The 17020-nt window shown below is 40.9% G+C and overlaps 1 protein-coding gene across 5 annotated transcripts in view; it reads right to left on the bottom strand.

Annotated features, from left to right (window-relative positions):
- Positions 1–17020, bottom strand: part of LOC144681779 (acylamino-acid-releasing enzyme-like) — a 62293-nt gene that overhangs the window by 39423 nt on the left and 5850 nt on the right. For 4 of the 5 annotated variants that reach the window (XM_078543773.1, XM_078543774.1, XM_078543775.1 and 1 more), the window contains exons 3-8: positions 12373–12499; positions 10514–10604; positions 6754–6829; positions 3236–3402; positions 1899–2036; positions 9–100 (exon numbers count right to left, since the gene is read on the bottom strand). In XM_078543773.1, the coding sequence (XP_078399899.1) occupies positions 9–100; positions 1899–2036; positions 3236–3402; positions 6754–6829; positions 10514–10604; positions 12373–12499 (691 nt within the window). The remainder of the gene's footprint in view (positions 1–8; positions 101–1898; positions 2037–3235; positions 3403–6753; positions 6830–10513; positions 10605–12372; positions 12500–17020) is intronic. The other variant, XM_078543777.1, reaches the window with a different exon arrangement.

Here is a 17020-nt window from a genome sequence, read left to right as displayed (position 1 = left end):
TGACTTACTTGCGGTTGGTGCAGTACTTGAGACCTAGTCGCCAAGGCATATGCCACCAGCCAACAAATATGATGCCAGTGTCCTTCGGGGCCCAGATTGCCTGAAAAACATAGCAATAAGCAGATCTGCTTATGTTGTCCATAACCTTTGAGATACAGAAAAAGTATATTTGTAGCCTTCAAATTTTTGGATATAAAGGAACATTTATTTGTTACAACCATATTCAAATTTTGTCCTCGGTATTCTGGAAGCCAGTCAAGAACTTGGCATTATAGAACTGGCATTAACTCAAATGTCATACTCCTAATATTAACCTCTTGCTACAAATTGCTTTATAGCAATAGCTGCTCAGATGGCCTCCTATAGTCTCTCACCCATACATAAAAATAAATTCCAACAACAGATGGACAATGTCAGGTAGAGTTTCACTTTGGGCACAATTGGAGATCTGGGCACAAATTGCGCTACTTTTCAGAAGAGTGTCTTTTTGGCCAAATTGCTGCTCAAACTCATTTGAATATCGCCAAACGTAAAAATGTTCCATGTATCAGTGCAACCGGGCAGTGTTTTAAAACTTAATTTCTTTGCATTAAAAATATTCTTGGATATAACATGGCACAGCTTTAATATTATAGCTGAAAATGGGTTTATCACAAAAAAACAGCATTTTTAATCAGTGTCTAGTGCTTCATCGGATTTTAAGTAACTGAAAATAACACGAAGAAATGATACAGTACCATTTATTGGTTTCATTGATGTACTACAGTCGGTATTTCAGCTGAGTTGCTCTATAATTCCTGACTGTTAATAAAAGGACATAGCCAAATCCCTTGTCACTGCCCTTGCTATTTTTTTATACTTTGTAATCAGAGGCAGTCAAGAAGCAGTAATTTGCAACTCCCTCCTTTCCAGCTCCACTTCCGGAAAGGGGGAAGTGGCCCTCTACTGCTGATGTCAGAGACAAAACTTTATGTCACAAATGAACTTGCTACAGAAAATATCTGCTAACAGTTCTACAGCACGAAGCACAATGGAAGTGTCTTAGACAGCGCAAGGAACAGATATATCTTCGTGTAAGACTTAGCATTGTGGGAAAATTCATTGTTTAGTTCACTATAAACATTATCACAGATAAAATTAAATGTTTATTTTGACCTTCAACATGTATAGAATACCAATGGTGGAAGGAATACAAACTACTTTGAACATGGCATCTTTTTGTTACATTTTTCCTACTTAAATTACATCTCCAAAATGTTAATGGAGGTATCTGCTTTCTAATCTGCAACTAAGAATAGAGGGAACAGTAAACAGTCTGGTGCAAAAGCATCATCTGGCATTGCTGCTGTCATATCAACTCCTGCAGATGGTCAGTGTACATTCAAATGCTCTCATCATTGGAAATAACCAAGGCTCCTCTAGATACTGAAAATGGTGAAAAATCAAAGACAATCAGAGGCCGCAGTAAGGTTTTACTAATTAGATCAAATTCCAATTTTCTACCTCAGATGAACAGATTTTTTTTGTAATTGGTATAAGAATTTCATTCCTGTGACGTTATTTTTTTCATTCACCCACGAGGACAGGCTGCAAGCATGCACCAATACTGTTGTAGGCCAGGTAACTCAAGGACGTTCTAGTCTATGTCTGGGTTACCAATACTGTAATGTTTTACATCTTACGTGGTGTGGTGAGGGAGAACAGAACCTCCACTTAGGGATAACACTGACTGTATGGGAGAGATCAGAAAACACATAAAACAATATTATCAGTCTATCCCACAGCACATTCATGCTCTTAATATATCTTGCCACCTCAAAGAGCACAGTTCTGATTTATGACGTTAACACTTGAAGCCTAATAAAAGAGAGATGTGAACAATGAAGAATTACACCAACCTGCCCAGGAGAAATGTGTTCAGGAATTCCTTGCAGTATAAAGATGTTGCCACTCTCAACATCCAATACACACAGTACCGGGGTGTTCCTTTTCACCAGGGTTTCCCCCCAGTCCTCCCAATACAGATACTGATCCCCCTGCAAGATAAGATCACAAAGATCATTTGGCCAAGTAAGAATGCTTCACATGTAAACTGTCTTATTCCGCACACTACTCAAGCAGATCAAGCAGCTCTCCTGTGTTTGACAAGATCATCAGGCAAAAGACCATATTCTTCCATCTCCTTCCTAATGATCAAGAGCTCCCAAGGGTATGCACTGTGGCAGTAATTCCCTGACATTCTTCTTGATGGAGGATGTTATGACCAATGCAGTTGATAAAGCAGAGTTATTTAAAAATCCCAGAGGGAAACTTTAAACATCTGTCATAACCTATAACTTTAAGTGTTATGTTTGAGATGTGACTCTAAATTCAGAGTCAGGCCACCAGTTCTCGAGGTATTACATTAAACTAAAGGAAACAATTTTATTAATTTATACAGCTTAAAAAAGATATACACATGGCTACAAATTACTACTATCATAACTTTTAACAAATTCCCAAACTAATTTCACCGTACGAATTCAAAATGAGGTTCTTCTCACTTGGTTCCTGTGGAGCCAGTAGGAGGCTTGCAGCTGCCTTTTGATCTCAAATTGCCTCTGTCCTGCACACCCGAAAACTGAAGTTATACCTGCCACCACTGATTGAATTCAAATTCTCATTGTCTCATCAGCCTCTTTGAACTTCAACTTTTAACAATTAAACCCCTTTTGTAGTACCAATTTTATTAGTAATATAAACATATTGCTTGGTAGCTGCTAGATAGGCTTCAAGTTTTCACCCCACTTCTTGAATGCTTTATTCAAAAAATGCAAATGCACATTATCTCTCTTACATTCAAAACTAGTACACATCAAAGCACCCGGGCTAGCTGGCTTTAATATAATTAAGATACACCCACAGACTAAACCTCTATTTTAAAAGAAAAATATTTTCCAAAATATTATACACATTAATAGTTTCATGACAGAGAACAAGAGATCACTATGAAGGCAGAGTTAGCCCAGTATTTTTAGTTGTAGTGAAAATCAACTACCAAAACACAGACAGAAAGCTAGAGGTAGTTCATGCTGACTTGTAATTAGCTAGCCAACAGTGAGTGAGAGGTTAAAGATTGTTCAGGGAACATAGCTCCCATTTGTCTCTGAGCTAACAAATGGCAGTCTTGTGGAATAAGAACATCAGGTCTAATGTTTTTCTGGAGGCATGTCTATAAATAATAACAGCACTGTACTTGCACAGGTTTCTGACATTTTTTCGATTTATCGCTGTTGTAATTCTCCTCTTCAGCACTGAACGCTGGTTTAGTTTGGAAGAAGGATGCTGTTTTGGGTCTTTTCTTTTCAGCAATGTACAGAATATGAGTCTCAGAATGAGACCATGCAAGACAACCAAACTGATCTGGGTGGTGAGAGCAGAGGGAAAGACAACAAGAGAAATCAGTTACTGGTTAATATCTAGCAAAAAAGACAGCACACACGCCAATCTTAGAAGCTGCAATCAAAATAAATGACAAAGGACCTCGAGAAAAACAACAGATATTCCCTCATTAAAAATGTAACCAAATCTTTTGATAATCATCTTTGGAAACCTGAATAAAATATTTAAAATAGCAAACTGATAGTGTAACATATAGATCACAGCACAATTTCTTCCCTAAAAAGATTCTATTCTTATAATTACATTAATTGGGTTGTGCAGAATTAGATATTACTGAAAAAAACAGACAAACTGTCGAAGCTTTCTGAAGTGCACCCATCAGGACAGAATCACAAGAATACCAAATCTCAAAGAGAACAATAATTTATACTGCATGAGAAGAGGGTGCTGATTGGTTGGCAAGTAGACTCTGATGGGTAGCCATGGAGAATGCACCAGTGAACAGTTAGCTGCCAAGCTTTTGTTTAAATTAAAAACAAGGAAGTTGACTCTGATTGGTCAAGGCATTGCCATTGGGAATGTCCCCCAAGCTTTTGTTTAGTTGAAAAAGGCGCAATGCAGCCCACCTTCACTTCTCAATACATACGTTGAGATTCCTATAATTCCATGTGCTATAAGATTGGCTTTATTGGCAACCTCGTAAATAGGGCCTGAGCCATTTGCTCACTGTGCAAGCTTGATGCTGAAATAGGGCACAACAAAGCTATCCTGCAGAATAATAGCTACCTCGGTCAGATCATTGCTTGCCATATCTCACACAAACTCATGGATGGGCCTAAGGCTGCCCACGTTCCTGAACAGTGCCCAGTTTACCTCAGATTACCCTGGAAGGGTAAGGTATGTTAGAAAGAAACATGTCTAAGCTTTTTGTCTTGAACTCATTAGGACATTTGCAAGAACACCATTATATGGGGGGAAAGCAACAATTTATACTGTATGTGCTGATAGATTGGCAAGTGGCATTGCCAAGGAGAATGCACCATTGTTGGTGACTGACATGTCATTTATTCAGCAATACTCAAGTTCTGTACTAGCAAACAACTATTTGTATCTCAAAAATTTAAACAACAGATGTAGCTAGCTGTTTCACGCTGCTACTATGCAGCGGCAACAAAAGTGGTATGTTCCAGTAACAGGATCCTGTCATCAAGCCAAATGACACTCTGCCTATCACACAGATGAGTAATGTGGTAAATGAATTTCAATGCCGGTGTGATACCAGGTATATAGGCCGTATTCCCTAACGATAGGTGGATCATATGAAACAGTGCATCCCTTTGGCTGCTCGCAACAGGCAAATTACTGACTGTATTCAACGAACCCGTGTTTGCAAAACTCAGAACAGTGCCCAATTTTAGATGTGATTCCGCAATTGGACAACACTTACTAAACAGTCCTGATTGTGTTAAGAATTACATGAATAACCAATTAAAGCTCAGTTGGGCTCGCCGTATGGCTCACTTATGTGTGCTAGAAGCTACATATATTCACACACAGGGTCCTGCCCTTTGCCAGCACAAAGAACATGTCCGTGCATTGCTACTTTTACTACCAAATTAAAGCTTCGGGGACATTCTTGCAATTCTGTCCTAATGAGTGCAAGGCAAAAAGCTCCAACATCATGTCTCCTTTTTTTTCATAATACTCAAGTTCTGTTCTACCAAGTGACTAAAATTAGATATCCCACAAGTGTGCATTCAATAAGCTAATTTGATAAGATGTAAATGTGTGTTCAGGGAAACAAAATTGTTCCAGACTAAACCAGTGAACTATGAACAGACTTAGTATCAACAACAACTTATATTTATATGGCATCATTAACATAATAAAACATCCCAAGATGCTTCACAGGAGCAGTACAAATTAAAACATGTAACCAAGGCACAGAAAGATATTAAATTAGATGACCAAAAGCTTGGTCAAAGAGGCAGTTTTTAAGCTATTTCCTCAAGGAGGAAAACGAGCTAGCGAGGTGAAGAAGTATAAAGATGGTATTCCAAAGCTCGGTCTCAGAAGCTGAAGGCACAGCCACCAATGGTGAAGAGATTAAAATTGAGAATGCTCAAGAGGCCAGTATTAGATGATTGCAGATATCTTGGGACTCGAGGAGATTACAGAAATAGGGAGGGGCAAGGCTATGGAAGGCTTTGAAAACAAGGATAAGAATTTTAAAATCAAGACATCGCTTGACCAGAAACCAATGCAAGTCAACAAGCACAGGTGGTGTCAGGTAATCGAAACTTGGGGTGAGTTAAGACACGGGCAGCAGTGGTTTGGAAAACCTCAAGTCTACAATAGGTAAAATGTTGGGGACCAACCAAGAGTGCTTTGGAATAGTCAATTCTTGAGGTAACAAAGGCACAGGTGAAGGGTTTCAGCACGAGGTGCGACTGGAGCGAAATCAGACAATGTAACAAAAGAGGAAATAGGCCATCTTAGCTTTAGGTGCAAATATATGGTTGTAAGCTCAGCTCAGGGTCAATTTTTTTTTATTCTTTCATGGGATGCGGGCATTGCTGGCTAGGCCAGCATTTATTGCCTATCCCTAATTGCCCTTCAGAAGGTGGTGGTGAGCTGCTTCCTTGAACCACCGCAGTTCATGTTGCGTGGATACACCTTCAGTGCTGTTAGGAAGGGAGTTCCAGGACTTTGACCCAGCAACAGAGAAGGAACAGCAATATAGTTCCAAGTCACGATTGTGTGTAGCTTGGAGGCAAGCTTGCAGGTGGTGGTGATCCCATGCATCTGCTCTCCTTGTACTTCTTGGTGGTAGAGGTCATGGGTTTGAAAGGTGCTGTCAAAGGAGCCTTGGTGAGTAGCTGCAGTGCATCTTGTAAATGGTACACATGACTGCCACTATGCATCAGTTGTGGAGCAAGTGATTGTGGAAGGTGGTGGGTGGGGTGCCAATCGGGTGCGCTACTTTGTCCTGGATGGTGTTGAGTTTCTTGAGTGTTGTTAGAACTGCACCCACCTAGGCAAGTGTAGTGTTCCATCAAACTCCTGACTTGAGCCTTGCAGATGGTGGACAGGTTTTGGGGAGTCAGGTGAGTTACTTGCCACAGAATTCCCAGTCTCTGACCTGCTCTTGCAGCCATGATACGACACAAAGATTGCAAAAAAAAAAAAATTGGTTTAGTCTCATACTGTTGCCAGCTGGAGGAAAGGAGCTGTAGCTAGGAGACAGAGTTTGGAGTGGTGACCAAAAACAATGTTCAATCTTCCCAACATTTAACTGGAAGAAATTTCTGCTTAACACTACGTGGCTCTCAGACACTTGCAAAGTGTGGAGATGATTGAGTAAACACATACCATCTTCATACACTTTGCCATGCTTGTCAAGTGCTGTCAGGTTTATGCTCCTCTCCTTTGAGGTTTTGCTCCAGATCTGTGGGTAAGAGCAATCAATCCACAGCAAAAGTATTAAGACGTTATGCATGGAACATTATAGCTAAATAACTGTACACTCTGCTTTTAACATTGCCAGGAAAATGGTTGCAACATTATGCCAAACGACTGAGAGCTCCCCTGTGTTGACTGGGCAACAATGAAGAGAATTAAGTAATAATGAAGTACTTTACGTTACAATAGTTCTTCAAATGTAATGTGGCAACCAATCAGCATGCAGCAAGGTCCCACAAACAGCAGTGAGACAAATGACTGATCTGTTTTAGTGTCGTTGGTTGAGGGATAAAGGTTGGCAAGGGCACCAGGAGCATTCTGGTGCTCTTCTTCCTAATAGTGCCATGAGATCTTTTATATCCACCCAACAGGGCAGACTGGGCTTCAGTTTAATCCAAAAGACTACATTTTCCTGCAGTGCAGTCCTGTAATACTGCGCTCAAATATCAGTGTAGATTGAGCGCTCAAATCCCTGGAATAGGGCTTGCATCTATGACCTTTGAACTCAGAGGTAAGAGTGCAAACATGTTCAAGCTTGACACTATGGGCTGAATTATCAATGGCCCATGGCAGAGGGTCTGGAAGCAGGGAAGCCAGAAAATGGGAGGAAATTCCTATTGGGCTAACTCCCCGCTCCATGGGATTTTCAAGAAGAGACGGTGAGAGAAACGGTTACCAGTCCAGCTGTGGTAGGTACTTAATTCGGGCACTCTCCCGACGTGAACTGGATTTTTCATCCAGTGCACTGGGGGTGGGGGGGGACTATCGTGTTCGGAGGTTGCCCATGAAATCATGGTGGCCCTCCAGCAGTTGAGCGAGCAGACAATTTGGAAGCCTCCGCTCCGAGAATTGACCACAACTCTAGCAGTGCGCCTAACGGTGGGGAATTTCCCACTTATCTCCGAAGGCCCTATCTGGCTTTGTGAATTAGTTGATCTATGGCCGGTGACCAGGAATGGAGGCACACTTGAACCTCCCTACATACTTGTGTAGCGTCCATCTCTGATGGCTTCAACATGTGTGATTTCACAACCCACAATTCCTCCAGATGGCAGGAGCAGAACTCAGGCAAGAGAATTCAGCCCTATATGCGAGGCTTACAACATACCCTAGATAATGTGCATTGTGCTGAATTTAACTTTAACGCTATGCAAAATGTGGTGGGAATCCTATGTATTCTCCAATAAATAATCTTGTGTGATTCAGGGCTGATTGTTAAGGTTCGAGTCACACAAAACAGGACATACATGTTGACTGACTTCAAAGACCTTCAGTCCCATAGCTTCCCGGATTTTTTTTTTTTGTCATTCAGGTATCTGAGATTCAAGGGTACCTGTCAACATATCTAGAAATCCACAATCATCGTTTTGATTTGCCTGATGTAGAGCTCATCCTTTTCCTACTTAAGCAAACAAACTTGGGTCCAAGTTGTTAAAAGTCAAGGTCAAAGCTGATCAAGGTTAGGGGCTCAAGTATGCAGTCACTGCTAGAAATTGAAATGCTTTTTGGCAGCTTTTAAGTAGCCTTTGCTTCCTACAACTTACAGATGTGCTTCAAAATGGTTCAAATCCACAATTACAGTCAAATGGCAGGAGACTCATGGGGAGCATAAACACCAGCATAGGCTTGTTGGGTCAAATGGCTGCTTCTGTGCTGTCAATTCTAAGAAAAACACTTAGAAAAATTTTATCAATTTTCTCTCCTCTTCTTAAGGTAATGACTTGGAGTGCATACAGCTACAAGTGCCGGGAGTGCTGTGAAATCTTGCCAGATAATCAATCTTCATGCAAAAATGGACAGTGAATGTTGGTGGGCTATTCATTCATGGGTGGCATCACAGCTGAACCGTTTTCATGAAACACTCCTATTTGTGCTCATTCCACTGTAAAGTATTAAATATATCAGATGTGGCAACACTGGCTGTCTTTCCACTTTCCTAGCTCAGGGCATTCAGATCAATTGATACTGTCTTGGCTGAAATCAGCCAACACAGCATAGGCAGGTTTTCAAAAGCAGGGCCTTGGCATTCTATCTGGCTCACTACCATGACCAAGAAGTGCACTTGTATACTAAACCATCAGGAGAGCTTTATTTATTTTTAAACTCTTAAATTTATCCAGACAATTATACATGACGCTCATACATTATGGCCAGGAATTTCCTCAGAGCTGGTCCAACTCCGCCAATATAGCAACCAGAAGTGCTGTAATCGGGGTTTTCACTTCATTTTTGATGATGTTATAGCAGCAGAATGCAATATCTCAATTAATCAGCATCAGATGAAGGAAGCAGTCAAATCCGAGTTCAGGAACAACATGAATTTAAAACAAAATTGGTATGTTTATTCCCTGAAGCAGCTCCCCCCTCAACAATGAATGCAAGCAATTATCATTAAAAAGAACCTGGGGCATAGGAAAGCAAAAAAGTGTACAGCAAGAAAGACCATTTTGGACAATCAGGGCATCAAGCCTGCTCCTTCCACAAGTTACAGTGTCATGGATTCTTTCCAGCCACTTCATTTCCTGAGGAAATGTTTTGCAACAGTTTGTCCATATTCAAACTTAAAATCAATAAAATTCCTACACTACATTATTCATCGCAGACCAACTGCCTTCCTTGGCTGATAGTCCCCAGTATTTAAGCCACCCACCTTGACACTTGCAGTCATTTACATTAGCCAAAAAGTGCTAACAACTTCCATTTCCATTATAATCAATGATAAAGTTGCTACTTACAGTGCATTAGGTGCGCTGGGTATATTGGGTACAAACATGGGTTCACTCTGGCAATCTGAAACTCTCTCCTCCAATAAGTTGTTGAGGCAAGGTCAATTGTAAATCTTAAATTGAGACTGATAGGTTTTTGTTTGGTGAGGGTAGTAAAGTTTACCAAGCTGAAACAGGTAGGCAAAATTAAGATACAGATCAGCCATGGTCTAACCGAATAACTGAGTAGGCTCGTGGGGTTGAATGGCCTATGTGTATTCCTATGTTCCACTCAGTAGTTGACAGCTTGTTAAAGTGCAACCTCTTTATATATTTAATCACCTGTAACTGGTGCTTGGTTACAGTTTACACTACTCAGCAATCTTTGTAGTAATAAACATGTTCAATAAACAGATAGTACCTCATTAAAATCCAATTATTTTGTGTGCTTAATCCCCTCTAAATGGTGTGGGATTACAGCTTCCATTGTGACTTTCAATAGTAATAGTAGTATTTCTTCCAACCTTCCAATGCACATAGCAGGCAAGTCGCATTAGCGCCAATGCAACTACTAGAAGTGGTGAGGGCTGTACTTTCATAATCCCAGAAAATCAAAAACCATCATGTTTCACATAGCAAATGATGGTTCCGAGTGGAACATGTCCTTACAGAATAATTTTATAAATTGAGACATTCCTCGTGGCTTTTCAGGAGTTGATGGTGAATCTGCACAAACTAGCACACGTTAAATCCTAGTGAGATATAATTTGATTTCATCTGGGAGCCACCTTCAGCCTTAACAAGCTTTTTTAGGGGACTTGTAGGGTGGAGGGGAGAAAATATTCCGTCAATTTTAATCTTTTCTGCTTACTCCATCCAGTGCTGCAGTACATTCCAGCAGATAATGCACCCACACACTTAAACTAAGCTCCTTCCCTTCTTCATGGTGCCTTAGCCTTAATTACCTCCAGATATTGCTGTTCCTCCCCCTTCTTGTTGGTATGCCCCCTGAGGACAGCTTTCAAAGTGCCAGAGGGTGAATCTCTATTCAGTAATCTGTGGGTCAAAGTTCAGAATGATGTTAATTCTGATGTAAAATCTAACAAACTCATTGTCGTAATGCTAATTCATAATCCTGTCAGCTAATGATTCAAGCATTCTAATATAGAAAAGAACATCAAAATCCTTTCATGGAACAGAAGAATTAGATCTAGAATTGTTTTATTCCTTCACCCCCATTCTCAACAATTCTACCATAACATCAAGACAATAAATTGACCACTGTATAAGAAATTATCACAACTATGCCATTGAACCATATACACAAGGAGCTTCGTAGAAACATACAAGAAAGAAGGCTGTTTTACCCATCATGCCTGTACTGGCTCTTTGAAAGAGCAGTCATATTTAGTCACACACTCTCACTTTATGTCTGCAACCCTGTTAAGTTTGTCATTCTCAAGTGCCTGTTCAACTGCCTTTTCAAATTATTTATGGAATCAGCTTCCACCACCTTTTCAGGTAGATCATTCCAGATCCTGACAATTTAGCGAAAGAGATGTCAGGTTCCAATCCCTGGTCTGTATTATGTCAGTTGATATCACCCAGTATGGTAATAGATACCACCGCTCCCCAGATGAAGCACTGGAGTTAAACTTGCCAGAGGTAGAGCTTAAATCAACAGTCAATGACCTTAAGTATTGCAGAAAAAAAGAGACACCCAATCAAAGCTTTTCATCTTGCATTCATCAGAACAGCTATGCAAGATAAACAGTAAAAGGAACAACAATTTATACTGCATGAGGAGAGAGTGCTGACTCATTGAACGAGGCGTTGCCATGGAGAATGCAGCAGGGAATAGTTAACTGCCAAACTTTTGCTTCAAATTCAAACCAGGCAGGTCAACTCTGGTCAAGGCACTACCATGGGGAATGAACCAGGGAATGGCTGTCCCCCAAGCTTTTGTTTAGTTGGAAAAGCCATAATGCGCAGGCATGCTCCTTCTGCCTGCAAAGGACAGAGCCCTATGTGCGAATATATGTGGCTTCTAGCATGCGTAAATGAGCCATACTGTAAGCCCGACTGATAATCTTAAATTGGTTTTCAGTGCAATTTTTAGCATCGCCAGGACTATTTAGCAAATTGCACCAATACAATGTCGTCTATCTTTGTATCATCAACAAATTTGGACATGAGGTTCCCTATCCCATCATCTACGTAGTTAATACTTCACCCACTCAGCTCACTCCAGATCTCTCTCAGACATTCTGCAACAGAAATTAAGCATCATTTCCCATCTATACATGACATGAAGCAAAAGGCAAACTTTCAAACTTTAAAAAGGACAAAGACATTTTTGTGGATCTGTGCAAAAGCCACATATATTCACACACAGGGCCCTGTCCTTTGCAGACAGAAGGAGCATGTCCACACATTCCGCCTTCTCCAACTCAAAAAAAGCTTGGGGAAACCACCATTCCCTTGTTCATTCCCCATAGCAATGCCTTGGCCAGAGTCAACTTGCCTGGTTTGAATTTGAAACAAAAACTTGGCAGTTAACAGTTCTCTGCTGCATTTTCCATGGCAATGTCTCTACCAATCAGAGTCCACTTGCCAACCAATCAGCACTCTCTTCTCTTGCAGTATAAATTGTTGTTCCCTTTACTGTTGGTTTATCTTTACTGTAGCTGTCCTGATGATTGCAAGAGAAAAAATTTCGACAGTATATCTTTTTTTTTCAGCAATACTCAAGTTCTGTATTACCAAACAACTATTAGTCAATGATCTCTTGATCTGTGCATAGCACTGCCCTGGTTATACTCACTCGCCCTGGAATTCTGTGCATTTTCCTGAAGGGCAAGTGTGCACAATGGAATTTTCATCACAGAATACAATGTACTCTCGGCAGAACTTCACCCACTCAGCTCGTTCCAGATCTCTCTGAGACCATTCTGCAACAGAAATTAAGCATCATCATTTCCCATCAATAGATGACATGAAGCAAAAGACAAACTTTCAAACTTTAAAAAGGACAAAGGCATTTTTGTGGATTGGGAAGACAAGTGGCAGATGAAGCTCAATGCAGAGAAACGTGAGGTGATTCATTTTGACAGGAAGAATATGGAGACACAGTATAAAATAGAGGGAGAAACTCTAAAAGAGATGGCCTCAGTCTATATGTACATAAGTCATTGAAGATGGCAGGGCATGTTGAGAGAACAGTTAAGCAAACATATAGTATCTTAGGCTTTATTAACAGGGGAATTGAATACAAGAGTAAAGAGGTAATGTTGAATTTGTATAAAATACTAGTTAGGCCTCATCTGAAGTATTGTGTCCAGTTCTGGGCACCATACTTGAGGAAGGATGTGAAGCCTTTGGAGAGAGTACAGAGGAGATTCACAAGAATTATTCCAGGGATAAAGAACTGTAGCTATAAGAATAGATTGAAGAGCTTGGAACTGTTTTCCTTGGAAAAAAGAAGGCTGAGAGGAGATTTGGTAGAGGTATTCAAGATCCTGAGGAGTATGGACAGGGTAAATAGTGAGAAACTGTTCCCACTCAAAAGAGCATCAAGAACTAGAGGGCACACGTTCAAAATAATTGGCAAAAGGAGTAACGGTATGTGAGGAAAATTTTTTTCACCCAAAGGGTGATTGGAGTCTAGAATGAGCTTCCTGAGAGGGTGCTGGAGGGAGGTTCAATCGAGGTATTGGATTGCTATCTGAAAAGAAAGAATGTGCAAGGTTACCGGGACAGGACAGGGGAGTGGGACTAGGTAGAATGCTCTTTCAAAGAGCCAGTGCAGACTCAATGGGCCAAATGGCCTCCTTATGCACTGTAAAGATTCTGTGATTCTGTGTACCTCCAGTGGGGTAAGAATAGGTCTGGTTGCTATTTGCTGTGACACTGTAAATGTGTTAGGCACATAGGAACATGAGTTGGTAATTTAGCCCTTGATCCTGTTCTGCCATTGAACGAGATCAAAGCTGATCTATGACCTAACAGCTAAGTTGCCTTTGCCCCGATCTCCCTTAGCACCTTTTAGTAACAAAGTCAATCAATCTCAAATTTAAAATTTACAAATTATCTAGAATCAATTCCAATTTGCAGAAGGGAGTTCCAAACTTCTACTATCCTTTACATGTAGAATTGTTTCTTAAATTCACTCCTGAAATGTCTAGCTCGAGTTTGTGTGATCTTGCCTCAGAATTTAACCCTCGGAGTCGAGATATCATTCTGGTCAAGCTTACGCTGTCTTCCCTCCAAGATCAACATATCCTTCCTAAGTTGTGGTGCCCAAAACTGCTCACAATGCTCTAGGTGTGGTTGAACCAGGGGTTTATATAGTTGAAACATGACTTTTACCCCCTCCCCCCTTCTTTGTATTCTCACCCTCTCAATACAAAGGTCAGCATTCCATTGGCCTTTTATTTCACTGTATGTACCTGTTCATGACATTCTAATAATCTCTGTACCCCCAAGTCTATTTGAACCTCCACTGTTTCGAGCTTTGCACCATTTACAAAGTGCCTTATTCTACCTGTTATTGGTCCAAAATGGAAGACCTTACATTTGCCTAAATTGAAATGCATTTGCCAATTTTGCCAATTCATTTAATCTTGCAGTACCTCTATAATTTTATGCTTCCACATACACTCCTTACAATTAAAGGAAGTGTCTGCAGAGATAGTGGAGGCATTGGTCAAAATATTCCAGAACTCACTCGATTCTGGGAGGGTCCCAGCAGATTGGAAAACTGCTAATGTGACGCCCCTATTCAAGAAGGGAGGGAGACAAAAAGCAGGAAACTATAGACCAGTCAGCCTAACATCTATCGTTGGGAAAATTCTAGAGTCCATTGTTAAGGAAGAAACATCAGGACATTTAGAAAAGTTTAACGCAATCAAACAGAATCAACATGATTTTGTGAAAGGGAAATCATCTTCAACAAATTTGATAGAGTGCTTTGAGGGGGAACCAGTAGATGCAGCGTATTTGGATTTCCAGAAAGCATTCGGAATGCGGAAAAATGTGAGGTGTTACATTTTGGAAGGTCAAACCAAGGTAGGACATACAGAGTAAATGGTAGGGCACTGAGGAGTGCGGAGGAACAAAGGGATCTGGGAGTTCAGATACATAATTCCCTGAAAGTGGCGTCACAGGTAGACAAGGTTGTAAAGAAAGCTTTTGGCATACTGGCCTTCATAAATCAAAGTAGTGAGTATAGGAGTTGGGATGTTATGGTGAGGTTGTATAAGACATTGGTGAGGCCAACTTTGGAGTATTGTGTGCAGTTCTGGTTGCCTAACTACAGGAAGGATATCAGTAAGATTGAGAGAGTGCAGAGAAGATTTACTAGGATGTTGCCGGGTCTTAAGGAGTTGAGTTACAGGGAAAGATTAAACAGGTGAGGACTTTATTCCTTGGAGCGTAGAAGAATGAGGGGAGATTTGACAGAAGTTTACAAAATTGTGAGGGGTATAGACAGAGTAAATGCCAGTAGGCTCTTTCCACTTAGATTAGGAGAAATAAACACGAGAGGACATGGCTTTAGGGTGAAAGGGGAAAGATTTAGGGGGAACATCTTCACTCAGAGAGTGGTGAGAGTGTGGAACGAGCTACCATCTGACGTGGTAAATGCGGGCTCACTCTTAAGTTTTAAGAATAAATTAGATAGATACATGGATGGGAAGGGTCTAGAGGGTTATGGACTAGATGCAGGTCAATGGGACTAGTGGAATAATATTTCGGCACAGACTAGAAGGGCCGAATGGCCTGTTTTCTGTGCTGTAGTATTCTATGGTTCTATTCGATAAAGGTGCCACATAAAAGGTTATTGCACAAGATAGGAGCTCATGTGATTGGGGTTAATGTATCAGCATGGATTGATGATTGGTTAACACACAGAAGACAGAGTTGGGATTAGTGGGTCTTTTTCAGGTTGGGAAGATGTAACTAGTGGAGTGCCACAAGGATCACTCCTGGGGCCTCAATTAGTTACGATCTATATTTATGACTTGGAGGAGGGGGCAGAGCGTAATGTATCCAACTTTGCTGACAATACAAAAATAGGCATGAGGGCATGTTGTGATGAGGACATAAGAAATCTGCAAGGGGATACAGATAGGTTGAGTCAGTGGGCAAAAACTTGGCAGATGGAGTTTAAGGGAGGAAAGTGTGAGGTCATGCATTTTGGAAGGAAGAATCAAAAGGCAGACTATTATTTAAATGGAAAGAGGCTGCTTAAAAAGTGCAGCACAGAGGAATCTGGGTGTTCTTGGCATGAAACACAAAAAGCTAGCATGCAGTGCAGCAAGTAATTAAGAAGGCAAATGGAATTTTGGCCTGTATTGCTAGGGGGTCAGAATTTAAATATAGGGAAGTCTTGTTACAACTGTACAGAGTGTTGGTGAGGCCGCACCTTAAGTACTGTGTACAGTTTTGGTCCCCGTATTTATGAAAGGATATAATGGCATTGGAAGCAGCTCAAAAGAGATTCACGAGGCTGACTCCTGAGATGAAGGGATTGACTTATCAAGAACAGCTAAACAGGTTGGGCCTTTATTCATTAGAGTTTAGAAGAATGAGGGGTATCTACTTGAAACATACAAGATTCTGAGGGGGCTTGACAGGGTAGATGTTGGGAAGATGTTTCCACTAGTGGGGGAGTTGCGAACCAGGGGACATAGTTACAGAATAAAGGGATACTCATTTAAAACTGAGAAGCAAAGGAATTTCTTCTTTCAGAGGGTAGTGAATGTCTGGTATTCTCTACCCCAGAAAGTTGTGGAGGCTAGATCACCGAAAGTATTTAAAGAAGAGGTAGATAGATTCTTGAAATATTGGGGAGTTGAGGGCTATGAGGAGCTGGCACGAAAGAGGAGTTAAGGCCTGGGGCGCATGCTTGTGGACTAAATGAAGGTGTTCTGCAAAGCAGTTACCCACTGTGAGCTTGGTCTCCCCAATGTAAAGGAGATCATATTGAAGGATGAATACAGAATACTGAATTGAAAAAAGTGCAAATAAATTGCTGTTTCACCTGGAAGCAGTGTTTGGGGCTCTGGATTGTGGGATGGGAAGAGGTTCATCTCCTGCACTTACATGAAAAGGTGCCATGGGCAAAAGATAGAGTAGGAGAAAGTGTGGTCTAGGTAGTTGTGGGAATCAGAGATCTTTTCATGGATGTTGGTCAATAGCCTACCCCTGAAATGGACATGGAATCAAGGAAGGAAAAAGTCAGAAATATACCATGTGAAGACAAGGGAAGGGTGGAAATTGAAAGCAAAATTGATTAAATTTTTAAGTTCATGGAGAGAGGGAAAATGGCATTGATACAGTCATGAATGCACTGGAAAAGGGTAAGGGAGGGGATCCATGTAGGACTGTAACAAAGAACATTCCACATATCCCACCAAAAGACATGCACAGCTGGGACCTGTAAAGGTTACCACAGCAACACCTTTTATTTG

Source organism: Cetorhinus maximus, chromosome 6 (genome assembly GCF_964194155.1).
Source record: "Cetorhinus maximus chromosome 6, sCetMax3.hap1.1, whole genome shotgun sequence".
NCBI classification, from domain to species: domain Eukaryota; kingdom Metazoa; phylum Chordata; class Chondrichthyes; order Lamniformes; family Cetorhinidae; genus Cetorhinus; species Cetorhinus maximus.
The sequence above is the reverse complement of the archived record's forward strand: the minus strand, read 5'-3'. Positions and strand labels throughout refer to the sequence as shown.